Here is a 21467-nt window from a genome sequence, read left to right as displayed (position 1 = left end):
CAATGTTTTCTTCCCACAGTGCTGATTATTTTCTGCATTCCACTGACATACAGATTCTCTTTTTCCAGTAACTTTTTTTTCTACCAACTCTTACATTGTGTCACGTTTCTGGTACTCAGAGAGAAAAATAAAATCCTCCAGCTCTTCATAAAGGCCAAGATCTTTTTTAAAATAGATAGGACAAACAATGTCACAAACTTGCGACATTAGAGGGAATATCCTTGTTAATAATGCACTTCAGCGGGAGGGCATCATGTTTTGTATATCTTGTGCAATTCTGGGGAGAAGAGATGAAGGCACAAGAGGTGAGTTGATGCTCAGAGCCACTGCCTAAAAAAGCAGTGCTGCAGTGAAGCACTGTCAGCCTGACACGACATCTCAAGGCTCAGTACCCTGCGCTCTCAAAACACAAAGAAGGGACACAAAGTAGGATATTTTTGCAACAAGCCATATATTACATTATATCTGAAGATTCTATTAAAAGAATAGTTTGGTCACACTGGTAAGAAGTTGGTGATTGCTTTTTACATGGCCTTAATGTAAATGAAGGGTTAATTAAAAAAAAATTAAAAAGACATTTAGTGAAAAAACAAATCAAACACAAGCAACAGTTTATGGCAGATGTCAACAATACTGAAGAGCGTCATAAGAAAGAACTTGTCACAGGGGAACAGGAAGCTTGTGAGCTACTGTAAGATGAAAAGGAGATTTTATTTTCTTTACAAGTCATACAAATGATCCCGGGAAAGTAATGGCAACTTCCTTATCTTGTAAAAAGAAAGAATATCTACAAGTTCTGTGGAGCAGAGTAACATGCTTTCGAACAGTGATCAAGAAGAGGATCATGGAAAATATAAGTAATTTTGATTGAAATGATACTTAAGTCATTTTTTGTAAATTCATAGATCTGATGGGATTTGTAGCTAAAGGTACAATATTGGTCCATTGTGCCAAAGAAAGTATGTGAATAAATCAAAGGGTGAAGAAGTTAAGACTTTTGATGTGCTGAAGTTCAGTAATGGTGCAGAAAAGGTACCTGTGCACTTATTGATCTGATGGGACAGGAAGAAAAAGGGAAATCTTGCTTCGTGTTCTGAAAATTCGACACCCTGGTGAGCTTTCTGAAAAACTACCAATACTGACATACCTAGAGGTGTCATTTCTATGATTTATTGACGTTGGTGTTTCTTTGTACACATATGATACTGTGTGGCAAATAATTAAATACTTAAGAAAAATTTACATAGTTTCTCAATAAGCTATTTATAAAGTGGCCTAGAATATATTTATGTTTCCTTCACCTTATGATCCACTGGGAATCTTCTTCCCAATTCCAAAGTTCAAGAAAAAAATCATATTAAAACTGCAACATTACAGCAAAAGGCTTTTAGGCTTACATGAGTGATGGGCTGAGGTCACGTAACTTGATAAAATAAACATAAACAGGCATTTCAAGAGAGTGTCTTTTGATATTTTTGCTTGCTCAGCACTATATAATAGCTTACTCTGTGGCATCAGATAAATCACAGGAAAAAATGCCCTTATGTCTAAGTAAACATCATCTTTCCTTTAAGAAAAATGAAGATATATCTGGCGTGTTCTTTGGGTAAGATACGAAATTAAAAAACCCAAATAAATCCTCTTCATACACTTGAAAATTTTCTGAGTAGAGAACTGAAAATAGCAATGAAAATAATTTTGATGAATGAATGCCATACAGCATCAGTCTTAAGTCAGGTCTTCCACTAACACAAATAATCCTCAGGCTTTGGGCTTTATTAGAACTGTATCTGTCTGTATGAGGAACAGACATACACTGATGCTGAAGGTGTGCTTCACTTCACAGTGATACATTGGATAACAGTGGATATTCTTATTGTTCCTGATAGACAGCTATGCCATGTTCTAAGATACATCAGTATAGAAAACATTTGAGGCCAATAAGATTACTGTAAGCATCATATGTAGTTAAGGAAACAACCTTGCTTTATTACTTCACCTGAAAACTATATTTTCTGCTCCAAAGTTCTTTCCTCTGATTGTTAAATAATTTTGTGATGTAAAACTTGAAATAGAAAGACCAACTGTGGTAAGTCAGCAATTAGGAGTATAGCTAGATCACTAGTAACAATTATTAGGTCAATGAAGGATACTTGGGAACTGTAATGTATCTGTATGTCTCCACAGAAGAATCAAAATGTATATTCCTATTCCAGTTCCAATGTTTTCTCTTTGTAGGAGGTTATTATCAACACTCACCTTTTCACCAACACCTCCAACAGAGCCAATTGAACCTGGGGGGCCTTGAGGACCCTACAATGATAAAAGATATTTGTTATCCCAAATATCCAAAATAGAGTGCTTATTACTGAAATACAAAGAGAAAAAGAATAATTTAATTCTTACATCAGCTCCATTAGGACCCTGGGGACCTCTTGGACCAGGAGGACCAGGTGGACCCTGTATCAAAGAGACAATTTGATATTATAGAATCCATAGAACATATACACTATAGTTACAGACATAATAAGTTCAGTAGAGATTTCTGACCAATAAAAATAATATACTCAATCTGCAGAAGCCTTTTAATCTTTGCAGTGCTACAGTAACAGCAGGGCCAGATTGCTGCCCACTGGATGAGTTCACAAGGTGACAGGGGAGACCCAGGCTATGGCACACAGTACCTGAGCTGGAAATGATCTGATGCTCGGGACTCCTGAGGATTGGTTTCCTGCATTGTACTTTCCCTGCAGGCCACCTGCATGCCCACCCCACTGTGCAAAGCCCCTGGACTAGCTCACATATCTGGTGACAGCCCTGTGACACTACTGTGCCATGGTGCCTACAGATGGGCAATAATGACACATCCAGACGTGGCATAGGGTGCTGGAGGCAAATGTACACTGTACAGAGCTTGCATTTCAGTCAGGAAGAGCCCAGAAGGCATTCTGTCAACAGCACAAACAGTTGGAAAATGCATCACCCAGAGAAAGTAAACAGAGCCAAATAGTGTTTACCATCTTCTGGCCTGCAATTACCTGAAGCTAACATACAATGTCCTGAATTTCAGAAAAGCAGCTCCAGATTATCTGGCCCAGCAGTATCTACTTTTTCTTTCCTGAAGCTCATTGCCACTCTCCTGTCTCAGACACACACAGCATCTTCTTTACTATCTATTTTTCAGAGTAATTTCTTAAGTTACTTAAATCTTGATATTAAAGGAGATAGATGTGGGAAAACAAAGTAAATCCCACAGATGGCTTATGTTACACAAAATGTTTTCATACTTAGTCATCAAATTCAGGACTAACTTATCAAATTGTGAGTTATAGAGAAAAGAAAATAATATATGGAGGATATTTATCTCCTCCAGAGTGACCAGGGGGGATGCAGTCTTACCATTGGGCCCACATCACCATTTTCACCTTTTTCACCTGGTGGGCCAGGCAGACCCTAAAACACAAAAAGGAGAATACTATTAGTAGGGTGCCTGGAATGATGAGTTATAAATCAGTATGAAACAATATAAATCAGATCTACATGTGAAACTTGTGAACTTTGGAGGGGGCAGAGTAGTGGAACAAGAAAAAAATTACATATTTGCACTAAAATGAAAAAGAAAAGGAGGTTTTTTATGTTACAGCATATGTATTTGTAGCCTTAGGATGCTTAAACTTGGAGATGCAAAAACTTTTTGTGGAAAAATAAGCAAAAACCCATACAGAGAAATGCTAGGGTGGGTGACTTTTAAAACACTCTCAATCATTATCCAGAGCCTGGGGGCAGGTATGGATAATTTGATTTATGCTATGATACATATATATGTAAAGCAAACATGATCAGTGTGGCACAGTGAAGTGGTTTGCAAAGATGTCTAAGCTACCTGAGTACTGGAAGTTGTATAACACCTTATAAGGTGTCCAGTGGAGGTGATAAATCCTGCTGAGAGGCATTGCATTGAGTTGTACAAACATACTCTTGGAAGCAAAATGTCCAAGTTTGTCTAGTAACAATCACCAAGAGGAGGAAACTGCAGCTGATGATAATATTGACATCTGTCTAGAAGCACCATCACCACTAAGCTGTGCTTTCCTAACTGTAGGGTCAAAGCTTGATTTCTGTAAAAGCAGATCCTCTGGACCTGGAGTAAATAGCAGTATGTTGCTTTACATTATGTTAAGATCTGGTTCTAAGTTTCACCTCCTGGGTTCTCCTACTTTCAAACTATGTTATTGAACTACAGCTAACCAGATGGAAAGCAAAATTTGCCTTTTTTTGCTATAAAGCTGTATAAAAAAGTAGAACATATAAACTTAACCAAGACTAAATACATTCCTCAGCTGCCCTCCTATTCTGACACAATCTAAACAGTAGAAAGACTTTCAAAATTCAGATATATATACCTTTTCTAAAAATTATGTATGTCTCTGTTGTCTACTACTGCAAAAACTTGGTTGATTTGTCAGTGCTTGTGATTGTTGTGAGCTTTTTACTATTGGGTAGTCAGCATGAAAAAAAACCAAAGAGCTTTACCTCATGTGGCAACACAGTGGTTTTTCTACGTAATCCTTGCTTATTTTAAAAAATACCAGACTATATTCTATGGAAATGGAAGCACAGAGCTGATAATAATATCTTCAGCAACACATTTTGATTACAGTACTTGCTGAGTAGTAATGCCAGGGTTATTATTACTTTCTAACATTCAGAGAGAAGAATCCTACCTCAAATAAGCTACATCTTCCATTGCCAACAGTCCACTCAGTTCTACCCCACGAACACAAAAAGGCATTTAGCTTAAAAAGTTGAGTGCCTTATCCATTATGATTCATGGTCATGATAAACCTAAATAACTCATTCAACTGCTTGCAGAGGAGGTATTTAGAAAACTTCAAAAGCAATTAAGCATTTACCTGATATTTCTGTCTTTGAGAAGACTCTCCAAAGCCATTTGGTGGACTCCTATTTCAACACTGAAAAAATCCCACTGATTTCCCTGAATCAATCTTTCAAGCATTGTTGAACACAGTGCTTTGGGACTGCTTTCAGTGTTTGTCATTTAATATTTCAAATTATAAGCAAAATTGCCATAAATTGACTAGAAGATAACCTAGATAGGCCCACAGAGTTTTTCAGATCTTCTTTACTTTCAACTCCTTTTGTTAGAAGCTTCCTGCTTTTTAAAACTATTATAAAAATAAAAAGCAAGGAAATTCACAATTAAGGTAATAAGTATTTTAAATCACCTATGTTCATTTTTATAAATAAAAATTCTTTTTACTTAATATCCAATTTAAGTAACAGCAGCAGAATTTAACTGAAGTGTGATAGAGTTACCAAGGAGCATTATATGTAAGACAGGAAAAGCTGTTACCCCCCAAGAGTTCATAATAACTATGAAAATTGCCCTACTGAATAAAAGAAATCCCTGATTATCAGTAGTACTTCAATACATTTAGCAAAAATGGGATCTAGGTTCATGGACTAACATATTCAAATTAAAGTCTTGATCGGAGAAATAAAATTCCTCATTTGAAATATGTATGTCTCAACATAGTTGACTTTTATATTTGTGTAGCTCAGTGCTCATTAAACTTAAAATGTGAATCATTTGAAGTGGTATTCTAAATCTGAGAAAAATAACAATGAAGGTTTTATTTGACTCCCTTTAAAATAGTCTAAAACTTCATTAAAAAATTAGGAATTTTTTTCTGATTTATTATTGTTTCTGAAAATAAAGCTTTTTCATTTCAAAGGCAACATGAACCTACAGAAGATATATCTGCTGGTGCAGTAATAGACAGCTTATCTTCCATGGAGGTTTGCAATATTTTATAAATGTCTTTGTAGGCCTTCTGAACTACATTATGTAATAGATTAAAAATTAAAAAATTAAAGGTACAAGTTAGGGTCCGGCTAAGTGAATGAGATAAGTCAGTTCACAGGAGGTCTACAGAAAGGAGATAGACTGTTGAATACATTCCAAGATTATTGCCATAATTTTTAAAAGAGAGTATATATGATTCATGATAGAGCTTCATGCATGGATTAGAAATAGTGAGTGTTTTATGTTTTAATGTTTATTACATGCAAATGAATCAAAGGTCCTAAATGTCTTGTTCTTTGTCCCACTATATTTAAGCAAGTTAAATTTTTCAAAAAGTAGATTTTTCCAATGTAATTCTCTGGATGCAGTAGGGAGAAGCCTATGTTTTACTGTATGCTTGCTTTGTGTTTTTTTTACTCATAAAATACCACTTGTAAGGGGAAGAAATGTGAAACTATAGGACCCTGCCTGGGATGGCTGCAGTATATAAGCATTATGGAGTTCTGCTAATCTTTCAGGACACACTAGTGTCTGTGATGGTATCACTGAGAAACACACTGGGTTGCCAAAATATACTGTGAAAATACACCTCCAGCTTGAATCTTTTCTTTAAAGTGTGTATCTCCAGTATAAAGAGTGCTCTTGTTGTAACAGAAATTGTTTGGTTTTGTCAATGAGTGTATTACTGAATGACATTCTAAAGCCTGTGATAGCCAAGAGTTCAGTTTCATAGCATCCTACTAATCTGCAGCATTAAATCTGCTGTTTAGGCATGAACTCTATGATTATGAGATCTTTCAGTTCTTGTTAACTGATGTTATAATTTATTTAATAGAGGACAATTGTCATTCAGTTTCTGACAGAGAAATCAGGGTTTGTACAGGTGGAGAGCACAGAATTTACCTGTAAGCCAATAGGGCCAGGGGGGCCAGGGAATCCTCGAGGACCTTCATCGCCTTTTTGCCCAAACATCCCTTGCTGACCTCTTGGACCTGGCTCTCCATCACCTCCCTATTGTGAAACAATGAAAAGCACAAATATCACAGGTCTGATAATAACAGAAAAAGCTCCATGGAAATGACTGGAAAACAACCATAACAGGGCTCAGAATCATGCCAAGTGTCTTTACAAATGCATGTACACCATCTTGATGAGATGAAATCTGTTATACCAACAGAACACCAGCACATGCCCTGGTTTAATGTAGGTCAATTAATACTGCATGTCTCACAAAAATGTTCCCTGAGTTCCTCTTCTCTTTTACATCTCCATAAACACTCTAGGTGTTGAATACCTACATATTAGTAAATATTAATAGCATATAGTTCTACCAATCTTCAGGGTAAAAGAATTCAAAGCCTTCTAAATAAAAGTAAAAACCAATCCACCTGTTATCAGGTGGATTTTAAAAAAAGATATTCTCTTTTAACTACATCTGGTAAGGAGCTGTCATACAAACCATCAAACAAGTTCACTGAAAGGATGGGGCCCATTCACTATTTATAGTATTTAATTTTTAATAATTCTTTCAAATGACTGCCTTGCTGTAAATCTGCCACACAGTAACACCACCCATGCAGGCTTGTTTACAATAAAGAACTGCATGGAAGTGGACAATGACAGAACTGTTAGTGGTGATTTGAAATAGATTCCTGAGTAAGGAGCATGCAGTTCAAAGAACTCGTAAGTCTCAGATGAGTTATGCAAGGCTGGGGTTGCTCTGAATAAGCTACTCACAGCTATACCCGGGGCACCAACAGGACCCTGCAGACCTGGGGGACCCGGAGGACCCTGCAACAAACAAACATCCACAAAGACAAGTTAGTGATTATGACATCTGGAAGGAGATTAAAAGCAAATACTGAGATGAAAGAAAACCTTACTTGCATGGTCACAGTCTATTATGCATTTCCACATTTCTCCACAGAGAATGTAGCATTATTCACAAGTCTTTTCTATTCAGTACAAATAATCATTACTTGTTTATTTCTCAAAAACTCAGACTTGCATATCCATAGTAGAAAATACTGGCATTTGTTGGAAGCACATTTTTAATGTTTCAGAATAGATTCCCATGTAAACATGAATTAAAATGAAAAATATTTCTTTCACAATCAAAAATATCAAAACTTTCAATGACACTTATGCAAGAAAACCACCTTTGAAGTATCATCTAAAAATGTGACCCTAATTGGAGTGCTTATTATTTGGATTAGTTTTTCTGAAACTGCAAATTATTTTTGCAATAGCACAAAGCTTATTTTGACCTCCAGGAGATATGAAAAGTGTAAGTTCTTGCTGAGCACAGGGAGTCACATTCTCGTTGATATTAAGTCTCTTTTCAACAGAATGGCAAAAAAATGTCTCTGAGAGAAACCTTTTAATTTTTTTCTGTGTTCTGGCAGAATAACATTCCAAGTTATAGTGCACATAATGCAGAAGTCAATCATGCAGATGTGACCTAATGAAGCCATCTAAGAGTATGGGAATGCAAGATACTAGTTATGATGGGGTTAAAATTGGGTGCTGGTTTGAATCTTGTTTTTGCAACACTAGAGAAACTAAACTGATAAAGAGTGAAGCTAAAAAAGCATAAAAACACCTGGCATTGGCTAATTTTAGTCTCTATCGATGGAAAGTTGTCTACAGCTTCTTTTATTTAAAATTTAAATTTTAAAATTTGAAGTAGAATAATGCTTGGATATAAGGAATTTGCTAGGGCTAAAATTAACTAAGCAGGCCTGAACACTGAATCCTGTAGTTCAATGAAAATATATTCTCAAATGCCTTAAACCTTGAGACAGAGAGTGCAGGATACATTCTCAAATGATAATGCTGCAGCCACTTTATTTGCAGAACAGGTCTGCTGGAACATGCCCAGATACATTAGTACTCTCTATGGGAACTGTGGTCACAGTCTAATGCTCAGCATAACTAGCTATGCTAAAATGATGTGAAGTAGAAAAGTGCAAGCATGTGTTTTATTCTGAATTTCTCTGATGCAGAAGCTTCTCTAATGAAGAGGCATGTCAAAGGGGAAAACAGGAACTAAACCAAATCAGGGGTTGAAACTAGTTGATCTTTAAATTCCTTCCTAAGCAAAGCCATTCTGTGATTCTATGACCTGCTTCATGTGCTTCCTTCTTCCCTTCATTTGAACACCAGGCTCTTCTGTGGACACAGGGCCTGTGCTGTTCTGAACCTCTTCAGGTCGACAAACAGGAGCTGCGTGTAACTCTAATAGCCCTCAGCTGGTTTACAACTACAACAGCAAATAGATAAATATTTATTTTCAGTTACCTTGGAACAAGTCCATAGTATTAAATATGTTTTAATTTCATGACTTAATTTTACAAAATTAACCAAAGCATTCAGCTCAAATTAGGCAGGAAGAATTTTTTTTGTGATTTAATCTATAAAAATGAGATTGTGAAAAGTATGTGTTTTCTACATTGGAAACTGCAGAAGTCTTTCTCACATAAATAATTGAGAAGGAAGAACAAGGTTATCTTTAAAAACAACAACAACGAAACACCAAAAATAAACAACAAAACCTCAACCTAAAACAAAACAAAAAAACAAAATGAAAGCCAAACCAAACAAAAAGCCTTGTCATTTTTTCCCACACTTTATTGCCACATCTTTTTTTAAAATCACCATAACACTATGATTTGCTTGAATTTGTATTAATCCTCCTATAAAACATCACCTGATAATATCTAAGCCATAAATTTGGTGTCACTTTTAAAAGCAATGTACTCTTAAGAATGCTCTGTGAGCTGTTGATTGCAAAGAGCACACTGTGTTTTCAAGAGAAATATGCTTAGCTATAAATACCCCTATCCTGAGTTCTGTGCTTTGCTAACTGTGAATATTGTTGAAACACAATAACAAAAGGAATCTTTCTGCCCTTATGTCTCAATTTTTAACTAAAGGAAGACTATTCAAGAAAAGTGCCAGTTTATCTTGAAATTGAACACAAGTGAAAATACACCTTTTTTTTTGCATTTTTAGGAAAGAAACCACAATCAAACAAAAATGAATGAATGCTAGTTTTATTCTATCTAGTTTCAAATTTCACAGTGGAAAAAGCTTAATTTTATATTTCTGGCCTCAATCAAAGCAGAAAGTGCTTGAACTTTCAGAATTAATTTTTGAAGGCAGAAACATGTCAAATTAAAAGAGTAGCAGCCTGATTAGTCCTAGGTTCACCAACAGGCCTAATGATATATGAAAACACATAAGCTGTTTCTTCTGAGGTCTTCACTGTTCTGAAATGCTGCCATCCCTTAACTGTGCTCTCAAAAAATTAGATAACCTTTAATTTTAAAACTATATTAGTAGATTCCTCTACTGACTCTTCATAGTCTTCATCATTATGGCTAAGAAGCTGAAGCTGGCTATGTTCACACAAGCCACTCAGTGAACCATAGTGAGCGAATGTGAATGCACGTGAATTCTTGGTTTCTCCCAGTTCAAATGAGAATGATTGCAATGATACAGGAAGGGTGCTTAGAAGTGTAGTTTACCTTTCAATTTGTTACTGAAATTCAAGCTCTAGGAATATAAGCAATACTAAATATAAGCCTGGGCTTTATAGGTACAAACCTCTAGTGTTGCAGTATTTTGAAGAAGCATTTTAGGAGTGTGTCTTTTTTCTGCTCATTTATGTAGCAAGGCTACCTGCATTCTTCATGCATGAATACTTTTTCTTCATGAAGATATAACGGACAAAGGATTTTGCTACTCACATTTTCTCCTTTGTCGCCTTTACTACCTTTCTGACCCGGTTCACCGATTTCACCCTGTAATTGAAAGTTAAAAGTTAAACTTGTTTATAATGGTCTCCTTCACACTTAGCTGAAGTCAGTATCATGGTATTTTTAAATGCTCCTTTTGATATGATTATTTTGTGTTTTATGCTGCTGTTCAAGTGTGAAAGCCTGAAGGGAGCAATTCTGCAGTGATCAATAGTATGTCATATTAATCCAGATATTGATTGCTGTATTGCAAAGGGCAACAAGACCTGGCTTTGAAGTATAGAGCAACTGAGGTCTAAATAAAGGAAATTGTGTTCCTCATGTCACCTTCAACATGAACTTATAATGGAAGTACCCTGATTTACAGACTCATCTAAGTGTATATGACTGAACAACTGCTTCTCACTGCAGAGTACAGCATTTTAAAACTTCAGAACTATTCAAATCACAAAAAAACTGTGTTAGAAAATAACAGGGTTTTATAAAATAATAAAAGACAATTAAATTAAATTACAGAAAATAATCTCTGTGGGATAAATAACACTCATGCATCACAAAAATGAATGTCAAAATGTTTACCTTTACCCTATTCTAACTAACAGAGCAAGCAAACATGCAAGATGGTCATGAAAGGTGCTGTGTCCTAAATTCTGCCACAAGTCAACAGAGTATCTCTGCTGTGAACACAATTATTTTGACACCCTCAGCCTATCAACAGTGGTTCTGAATCCCTATATATTACTGAGAACATCTCATCTTACTCATTCAGCAACCAAGTTTCTAAAATGGGCTAAAATCTATATTAGCATCAGATGCCTTGATTTATTTTGCCATACTTTCATCCTTGCTTCTTTGCCAGGATAAATTTATTCTACTAGTTCTTGAACACAAATCCCAATGTCCCATGGCATCTGTCCCGCAGACAGGAGACTTTTTAAAGTCTTTTTGCAGCAGGCAGGGGGAGTTTAGGGGAGGCAGGGGTAAGGGTTGTTGGTTTGTTGCCTCATTTACTGCAAAGAAAGCTACAAACAGGGAACTGTCCTGACAGACCTTCTCACAGATGCACTAACAGCAATTGTAATGATTCACCTTGTCACCATCTTCTCCAGGAGAACCACTAGGACCAGCAGGACCAGGAAGACCTACAGGACCCTGTATTCCATCACGTCCAGCAGGACCTTGAGGACCTTTTTCTCCCTGGTTGTGAAGAAAAGAAAGTAATCCACATAATCACAGGGGAGTAATGAACATTTCAGTACAGGGAGTCACATTACCAATACAAAATTAAAAAACAAACAAACTCCACCTCTCAAAAAAAAAACCCAAACAAAACAAAAACCAAACAAACAAACAAAAGCCCAAACCAAACAAAATAACAAAAAGGAACTATCAAGGGAAGAGTCTATATCAGAGTATTATACAAAGTAATAATGGAAGACGATGTCAAATACAATTGTACTCAAATGCAGAGTGGCTGGGTACAAAGTTTCAATGAAAGACTGATTTAACAAACTTTTTTATTCTATTCACTCCACGCTAAGATAATAACAGGTTTAACCCTTCTTGGTGTTAGAAGGTATGACATGGAATGTTTTACTATTTACACAATTGTAAATCTGAAAGGAGTAGGTTGGGTATTTTGAGACTATATATTTAATAGCAAGCACTAGAGTAGGAAACAGTAACCCCCTGGCATGCAGTCTGTGCCATGGGCAGTTTTGCGGGACGTGGTTACTTACAGGAGCACCCTTCTCCCCAGCAGGGCCCGGCGGCCCCTGAGGCCCAGGGCGCCCCGGCAGCCCAATGGGGCCGGCAGTGCCGGCTGCTCCACGCTCCCCCGGCGAGCCCTGCGGAGAAACACAGCAAAAGGCAATTGTGACACAGCCCCAGTAACTGCTGCTGCTTTGCATGACCCAGGTCAACAGAGAAAATACCTGTTTCTCACTGAGATTGCAGCTGGTAGAAAGGTACACATCCAGAATGTGTGCAAGGAAAGAAAAAGGCTAAAAGAACTTTTTTTCATAAATATCAATTCCCGTATTTGTTCATCATAATAAAAACGTGCTTGAAAACTTCCTGTTTCAAGAACTTATTCCCCTCTGTGTTTTCAAAATGCATTAACATACCAGTCTGATAATAGTATTCACCATATCAAAATACAGAACTTACTCAGAGCACAACCCAAATTTTTAGTCAAGTTTTGTGCTGTCCATTGCTGTGATGATCAGCATGTTTCTGCATTTCAATTCACTTGTGTAAAAATCTATTCAAGTGTAATGACTAATCTGATGCATCATATAGAGGAGGCTTTTATGCACAGGTATCTTTAGATAAGCACAGAAAAATTTAAAAATCTAATACCGCAAATTAAAGGTGAAAAGACAGGCACTTTATGTCAAAAAACATTAAAATCGCATCTTTGTTGTCTGTCTTTTACATTATTGACAACGATGCATCAATAAAACTCTGTTAAACCTTTGTTTCCTGCACAATAATGTTTCCCCAGCTTTTCAGCTTTACACCTTCAAGATAGTTTGTAACATTTTAAAGTTATTCATAATTTCAGTTTTCCAATCAATACACTGGAAATGGGATGATATATCAGGGAATAGACCAGTAAGAATAAGGTTAATAGATAAGTAATAATAAGGTGGTATAGCCTGAAGCTCTGAATAGCCTTTATTTTCATGTTTAAGCAAGATCAAATTTGATGGCTCTTGGACCTTGGAATTTTAAGATGCTTTCACTCATGAGGGCCCTATTTTTTGCTTCATTTCATGACATACTTTTTCTGGGCTGACCTTATTAGCGTAACTGGTACTAACTCCATAATAAGGTGCTTTTCCCTCCAGATAACTGTGGCAGAAAACAATACTGAATGGTTTCTCAAAATATTTTCACAAATTATCTGTCAGATCTAAATTTGCATGAGTGTTCAAAAAAAGTATTTGTATGAGAATCACAGATGACTTTAGCCTTCCAGGTGTTGGGGTTTTTTTAAGTCTTGGTGGATGCCTAAGTTTCAGTCCTATTTCTGTTATTTTAATTCCTAAGGCTTCAGTGAATTCAACAAGAAAAAGTCACTACCCTGCAGCCATTCTACCATGGTCTCTGGTCTTGTCAGCTCTCATAAACAACAATTTTAGGTCATCTCATCAGTAGAATGCAAGAATAGAGATGAAAAAGCCCCAAATAACTCACGTATCTTTCCTGTGTCAGACAGCAGACACTAACAGTAGCCATAATTTCTAGTAGCTCTTTTTACTCAGCCAAATTTACACCTTGATCTTTGCACCTCACAGGAGTTATGAACAGAGACTACACATGTTTTCAAGGACCCTCTCCTTTCTCTGTGAGAATGGCCTCTGATAAAAGCAGAATTCATTAAATTATAGTCACAACTCAAAAAAGCAATTTAGGCAGCTTCTTAAGTATGTTCTCTCTTTCTATGTTTATTGTCTTTTTTGGTCACTGTCTTACTATGAAACAATCTCCTTATATTATGGCACCCCTTGTTAATCTGTGGCCTTGCAGTACTACTCACATCTTGGAACTTTTTATTAATGTTCTTTTTAAAAAAACAAACAAACAAACACCACTTTTCTACAGAATAGAAGTGTCATGTTTTGCCATTTAATACCTTCATACGGACTCATTAGTAACCTTGGTTTTACCTCACTTTCTGTGAGGAAATATGTAATTATAGCTAAGGTATACATTACATAGTAGTAGCAATTTTTTTTACTGATGGTTAACAAAATGCTCAACAAGTGAGGTTCCCCATGACTGTAAAATGTTATCAGATAGATGAAGACAGCTCTCGATAGCTCAGTACTGATAATTGGGTAGCCTACAGCTGGCTTATTCTGAGTCTAATTTGAGCATCATATTCCTAAATGAGCAAATGAAAAATGACTGCTTGACATTCCAAAGAGCTTTCTCTCATCAGCATTCAACATCCCACACAGTAGTATGAGAAGGGAAGAAAACAAACAGAAGACAAAGATAACAGATAAAAGAGAACTGTTAAAAAAATTCAAACAAAACCCTCACATCAACAACAAGAAAAAAACACCAGAAAAACAACCACAAACCCTCCATAAAAAACTCACAACAAAACCAAACATGAACACCTCCAAACCAACAGAAAAGCCCCCCTGCTCTGAAGTGCATTCATGCCTGTCTTTCTTTTGTCCAAATCCCTTTAAACACAGTAATTGGCATGCACAGTATTTGGAGCAGTCATTTGTGTGGTATGCTTGCAGATGTATGTGCTAGCCAAATAAAGCTTATAATTGACTATATCTGATAGTTAGAAGCAATAGGTATTGGCAGGGAATCGGAGGAAAGTCATCCAATGGCATGAATCCTCTCACTGTTATAAATGGCAAATGAAGACTCCACTATAATGACGCTTCTGTGTGTACCCGCTGGTGGCTAAAAATAGATAAGAAAATATTTTAGGACTATTTGATGCTCATGGTCTGCTATGACCTACTGTGAAAAAATGTTTCACAGATAACAAATGAGTAATTAAAGATTAAATAGATAAAAACCCAACTGAGGAATCCTGGCATACTTTCAGGGCAACTTGGTGCTTGTTTGTACCTCAAGTGGCCTGCTTTCACTACAGTGAACATAAATTACTTTGAGAAAAAAAAATTGCCCCTTACACTCTTTTTTCATTCCTGCTACCACTACATTTATTTCTTAAAGATTGGAAAAAAGATATGCAAAAATTTCTCAACCTCTGAAGTGTTTCTTTCTATGACTGTTTACCTTAGCAGAAAGTGTGGCCCCAACAGGAATGGATTTATAAACTGAACCCTTAGTAGTTGTGCTCCTGACACCCATAATCTGTGTGTTTCTGGACTATGCATCACAGTAATTCCAGTCTGGCACTGAACTTCCATTAGCTGGGGAACATTAATAGTATTCCTGGATTTTCTCTGTCAATTTGTTTCACATGACAGGAATACTATTCATGAGCTCTGAGAGAGCTCCATGATTTGAACCAAAAGATAGTAAATGGAGATAATTGAGACATCCTCCTCAAAAAGGCTCTGTTTTTTTCAACTAAAACAGTAACTTATACACACTCTGTAAGAATTAGAAAAACATGGATCATTTGAATCTAAACTCAAACATGAGTAATTCAGAATATGGACAACTATCACTAAATAAGATACATGCTTTTGCCTCACAAGTTTACGTGATGCGTCTCTATGAGGAAGTATGATAGGAGTGGAACTATTACTGTTTGGATATCTTGTCTTGCAAAGTGGGGTGTGTTAAAGGTCAGGTATGTTTGTGCTGTCTGGTTCCTGCATGCTCAGAAGAGTTCTGGTTCATTACACCTGAACTAACTATCTGCTTGAGAGTTCAGTCTAGCCTTAGGGGCTCCTCTAACAAAAAATCAAGACATGACCTTTAGATTGAAGAGATTATTCTGGTCTACGCTTTCTTGATTTTGATTCACCTTTTGTTTTAACATTTCAGGTTCTTCACATAGGTGGGATGATATCCCTTTTGACTCTACCTACTAGCTTCTATTTCATTCCAGACCATTCCATTCCCAACTACCTTGTTTTGGTGCCCTTTGGGAATATATATGTACTTCACAGTGATAAGAACTCAAGTTCTCATTTTATAGAATAAATGCCTAAAGGCATTAAGAATTCAATAATTAATTTTAAGAATTCAAGTACCAAGTATTACTTGTACTACTAATACTCTGAGGGGTTTTTTTGTCCAGTTTAATGTATTCTAATCTCATTATGAATTGCTGGGACATAAGAGAGCTTCATTGTTGAAATACAAAGAATTTCAACTTCTCCATTAGTTTTTTGTCTAACAAGAATAGCTATGCTGATTGATTTTTTTTCCCTTTACTTCAATTGCACTGAATGAAATAAGTAAGTTGATGACTGACAAAATTGACACAATTCACATTTGGGAATAACTGTACCATGTTTTGAATACCAGTGCATCCTTGTAGAACTGCCTTGCATAAAAAATTACAACAAAGAATACGTAACTTGTAGCATATTCATATTGTTGAGCTTAAAACGTTGAGAAAGAATATCGCTGCATGAAATAATTTTACACAGTTGTACCAGGGGAATAGAGCAGTACTGGGCTGGGGTGGCAAGGTTTCAGTAGCAGGGTGCTACAGGGGTGACTTGTGTGAGAAGGCGCCAGAAAATTCCCCTATGTCCAGCAGAGCCAGTGTCTGCCTGCAATCCTCATTCTCCATCCCCCTACACTGTTTGGGGCCAGGATAAAGCAAAAATGAGGAGTTATGTTCAGCCTAGAAAGAAGGGAGGGGTGAGGAGAAGGTGTTTTAAGATTTAGTTTTTATTTCTCAGTATTTATCCTACTCTGATTTGATTGAAAATACGTTAAACTCCTTTCCCCAAGTTCAATCTGTTTCGCCCATGATGGTAACGTGTGAGTGATCTCCCTGTCCTTATATTGATTCAGCAGCCTTCCAGTGTACTTTGTCTTCTGCCCAGCTGAGGAGGGGAGCGATAGAGCAGTTTGACCAGCACCTGGCACCCAGCCAAAGTGAACCCACCTCAACATCACACATCCGACATGAGTCCACCATTCACTGTCCACAGTGCAAGTGGCAAATATTGAGCAGGAAGTAAATCTTCTACCTACTTATAGCAGAAGGATTCAGATACTCCTGCACTCTTTAAATGTTTATTAGTATGGATACTCAATATAAGTTTGATCTGTCTGCTGTTTTACAGACTGCATTAGTGAAAACATCACAGCATGTAAACAAGAAAAAAGTTGACTTGCTAATCTTGTTTATATTTCCATAAAATTATTACGCTTACTTACCATTGGGCCAGGTGGACCCTGTGGGCCTTCCCCTCCTTTCAGACCAGCTGGACCCTAAAAAATGGAAAGAAAATTGAAAAAGCTTGTCTACTAAACTGGAAATTTTAAGAGTTACTTTTGCAACATATGTAATAGGATAAATGTAAATATCAAAAGAAAAAACCTGAATAAATTCCCTTTTTCTTATATAGCAAATGATACTTAACAATGTTGGATACTTGATGTCTGTTTTCGTGTTACATTCATTTTTAAGCATAGTAGAAGATTCCATGAAATTAAAGACTTAATCTTTTGTCTTGTATTTAGAAATATCATGTCAATTGCTCTAGTGCTTATCGCATACCTGAGCACCTGGAAGGCCTCTCTCTCCAGGGAAACCACGAAGACCTGCTGGTCCATCTTTCCCAGGAATGCCTTGAGGGCCTGGATCACCCTGGGAAACATATTACGTTTTGATTTTTAAAAAAGTTTAAAATGCTTGTAATAGTTGTTAAATGAGTGATGAAAATTTAATATCAGATCATAGAATAATGAACAAAAGATTGTGCCCTCACCTATTCACCCAGTTCTTTGAAGATTACCACTAGTCTGTAGTTAAATTTTTAACAAACTTTGACAAAATACAGTACTAATTATAGAACACAAATAGTGGAAAACACAAAAAGCCGTAAAAATAAGTTTAAAGATACATTCAGTAAAAATTTCTAATACCCATTTATAATCAAAAATTGAATACAATTACATAGTAACTAGATAAGCAATATTTTTCATGGTCCCCAACGGTAGCCAAAAAGTAAGCAAGGAGTTAAGTTTAATCAGTGAAATTCTGACTTATAGTCACTACCATATATTCAACTTTAAATGCCAGTGTACAATTTTCTACCTTGGTGTGAACATGTCATTACTAAGTATTTCCATATTGAATCTGTATTATGTGCCAACTATTTTTTTTTATTTTTTATTACAAAAATATTAATTATTGGCTCAAGAGAATTCTCTTTACTTCAATGAAAGCAGACACAGCTCTAAAATTGAAATCTTCCAGACTTCCAAGTGCTTCTGGGTGAAACCTGCCAATCCTGATTCTATGCTGTATGTTCTGATTTTATTCTGCATGTCTACATGAGGATTTGAAATGTCACACTGTCATCAGTTAATCTTTCCCTTCCAATTTGTTCCCCAAAGCCACATCATACCTTAGCACCTTCTTTTCCTGCAGCACCTGGGAGACCCTGTTCACCTGGAGGACCAGGAGGACCTGGATGACCTCTTTCACCAATTGGTCCAGTCTCACCAGTAGGACCCTAAGCACAAAAGTACAACTTGAGTCACCTGGACATCTTGGGGGGTGTGGGAGGAAGTGGAAAGGAGTAGATTATTAATATCCAGCTGTTATGAGTATCTGTTACAAAACAGTTTACCACTGGTTAGCATACATTCCTCACCTTCCCTCCAGGCAAGGCTGACTTACAAAATATCTTTGTCCTATAAAATAAATCTTGCATTGCATTTTGCCTGCAGACATGTCTGTGTAGCTTCCAAAGGGTGAAATCCTGACCTTGTTCCTTAAGCACTGAAGCTTTAAAACACAGTGTGTTTGGGAGAAGGTTACAAAAAGGACATAGGAGAGAAATCCATGTAGTATTCTTGCCTTGAAACATTTCTGTAGTGCTGCGTTTCTGAATAATAAGAATTGTAAGGCAGGAGAGTTGAAAGATCTCTCCTCAGATTCACTAGCAGAAAAGTTTCACTGAGGGAATGACCTAAAAACACTCATGCAAGCAAAATGCTTGATTTAGTTGCAAATTACTAAGATTAGATCAAATGAAATTTTGATAGTTAATCTCTTCACAATCTAAAAGTGACTGAAAATTGACCTCTGACAACTAAGTCTTTCTAAAATATTTTATGGTAAAGAAATCTGCCTTGATTCTGTAAACCACCAACTTCATAATCAAATGAAAAAACACACAAAAAGGTAACCCCAACATTTTCATATTTTGTGGAATCAATGATGATTATTAAGTATACCTTCCTAATACTGTTATGCATATTTTGTTTAAAAAAGTTAATATAGCCACTGATATCATCCTTTTATAAACAAAACCAACTACCTTAGCAATAATATAATCATTAAACTTAAGTCTTATGGAGTTAATTATGAAATTAAATTGTATACCTGAGGGCCAACAACACCGCCAGGACCAGGAGGACCAGTTTTTCCTTGAAAACCCTGTGAAATAATTATAGAAAATTATGTTACACTGGACAAGATATAGAAGAGCAAAATTCCTGTCTGTGCTTAAGAGGAGATTCCATATCACAAATTTCTTCTCTTTAGGAAATAAAAATGAGAAATCCTTTTTTCCTTTGTATACTTAGAAACGAAATGATTAATCTCTCTTACATCTATCATTTCCAGTGTCTCTGAGGTGATACAGCTGTAAAAATTCCCGTCAGTTTTACAATAGGTGAACTTGATTAGGTGAGTTTGAATGCATCAGTGAGGCAGCTAAGAGACAGTTGAAAATACATTTTTATAAATGTACATTATGAATCATAAAGCCAGACATAAAAATGCTTTTTAAAGAAAGACACAGACGGTGAATTAGGTTGGAGGGACATTAAAGTTAAAATGGAGGTTAGAGAGAAAGAAAATGAAAAGAAATAAAGATCCAGGGAAGATGGTTATATAGAAATGGTAAAAAGCGCAGCATGAGTGCCACAAAAAGAATGAAGCTAATGAGAAATTGATGTGATGACAAGAACTGGGAAGCAGAGAATAGAAAAGAAATGGGTCTGAGATAGTTTTTTAGAACACTGGCAAATTTTACAGAATTTTCATTTTTTAATCAGTGGCTCCAAACTTCAGGCCAAACTCAGTCAATCAATGAATGACAACCTCGCTTTATAATAGCATTGTTTAATGCATCTTTGAAATATGCTAAGTTATTTCTTTCAAATACTGGAACTGTGTTAGAAGAGTTTACTGCTCTATCACATTAGGGTTCTACACAGTATTCCCTACCTAACAGTGTATGTCTGCCTCCTACACTGCTCACCTGTTTAAAAACTAAGGTGTGATCTGGCCCACATTTCTTACAGACATTTGGTCCTGCTCAGCATCCCTCTATACACAGGCTGACTGACCGCCTGTGACATCAGATCCAGTTTAAGCTTTTTACCTTCCTTAATCTGATTCTCTTCTGGCTGCCAGCCAGATATTATCATGACTCAGTTTGGCCCAAAACTGTTTAGGGATTCTCTCTGAGACCAATGAAATGATCCAGACACAAAAAAACCCAACCCAAAACAAAACAAAGAAAAACAACAACAATAAAAAAGACAAAAGGACCACTTTGTTCTAATTACAGAAAATCAGAACTGCTACACATGGGATCATTCATGTGTCCCTTCCTTTACACAGTCAAAACTCTGTCTGTAAACTTGTGGTAAGGAAAGACAGGGAATACTAAACATTTTGGTCCAAGCATACAAATACACAGGGCAGAAAACAGCACTTATGAAAAGCTGAAAAAGAACAAAGACTAATCACTAATGATTGTCTCACACACAAAAAAGCCACTATCATTGCAAAGCACTATGATGTCACAATGTACAGTACTAGCAGAAGGAAATAGATATTTTCAGAATGACTCCAATCCCTGTGCTCTTCCTTCCAACTGTGAAAGGGACTCAGTGCTCACTAACAGCTTTCCAGTGAAGCTGGAACCTAAAACACATTCTACATGCTGAGAAGGTTTCTCTCTAAATTCATTTATGGCTTTCTCTTCAAGTAAGAATTTTATTTGATTTCAGTGGAATATGAGTAAGGGTTTGGCAATACAAAAGCAGAGTGTTTTTAAAAATAATTCCATTACAACTATTGCATGTTAGTTCTTTAATTTTGATGCCAGAATGTATTCATTGTGATTCTTAGGGGAATTACATAGGATACAGTTTCAAAATTTAAGCGTTTTTATAGGTTCAGTTGTTTCTTATCCTTCTTTCCAAAGGTTTTGGCTTTT

At 36.4% G+C, this 21467-nt stretch overlaps 1 protein-coding gene across 1 annotated transcript in view; it reads right to left on the bottom strand.

The window, feature by feature from the left end:
- The window catches only part of COL11A1 (collagen type XI alpha 1 chain), a 128552-nt gene that overhangs the window by 25145 nt on the left and 81940 nt on the right, over positions 1 to 21467 (bottom strand). The window contains exons 38-49 of the mRNA XM_071564612.1: positions 19619 to 19672; positions 18636 to 18743; positions 17783 to 17872; positions 17440 to 17493; positions 12327 to 12434; positions 11677 to 11784; positions 10579 to 10632; positions 7565 to 7618; positions 6731 to 6838; positions 3400 to 3453; positions 2407 to 2460; positions 2260 to 2313 (exon numbers count right to left, since the gene is read on the bottom strand). Of these exons, the coding sequence (XP_071420713.1) occupies positions 2260 to 2313; positions 2407 to 2460; positions 3400 to 3453; positions 6731 to 6838; positions 7565 to 7618; positions 10579 to 10632; positions 11677 to 11784; positions 12327 to 12434; positions 17440 to 17493; positions 17783 to 17872; positions 18636 to 18743; positions 19619 to 19672 (900 nt within the window). The remainder of the gene's footprint in view (positions 1 to 2259; positions 2314 to 2406; positions 2461 to 3399; positions 3454 to 6730; positions 6839 to 7564; positions 7619 to 10578; positions 10633 to 11676; positions 11785 to 12326; positions 12435 to 17439; positions 17494 to 17782; positions 17873 to 18635; positions 18744 to 19618; positions 19673 to 21467) is intronic.

The sequence above is a fragment of the Pithys albifrons genome, chromosome 10, assembly GCF_047495875.1.
Source record: "Pithys albifrons albifrons isolate INPA30051 chromosome 10, PitAlb_v1, whole genome shotgun sequence".
Lineage (NCBI taxonomy): Eukaryota > Metazoa > Chordata > Aves > Passeriformes > Thamnophilidae > Pithys > Pithys albifrons.
Note: the sequence above shows the minus strand (reverse complement) of the source record. Positions and strands in the feature narration are given on the sequence as shown.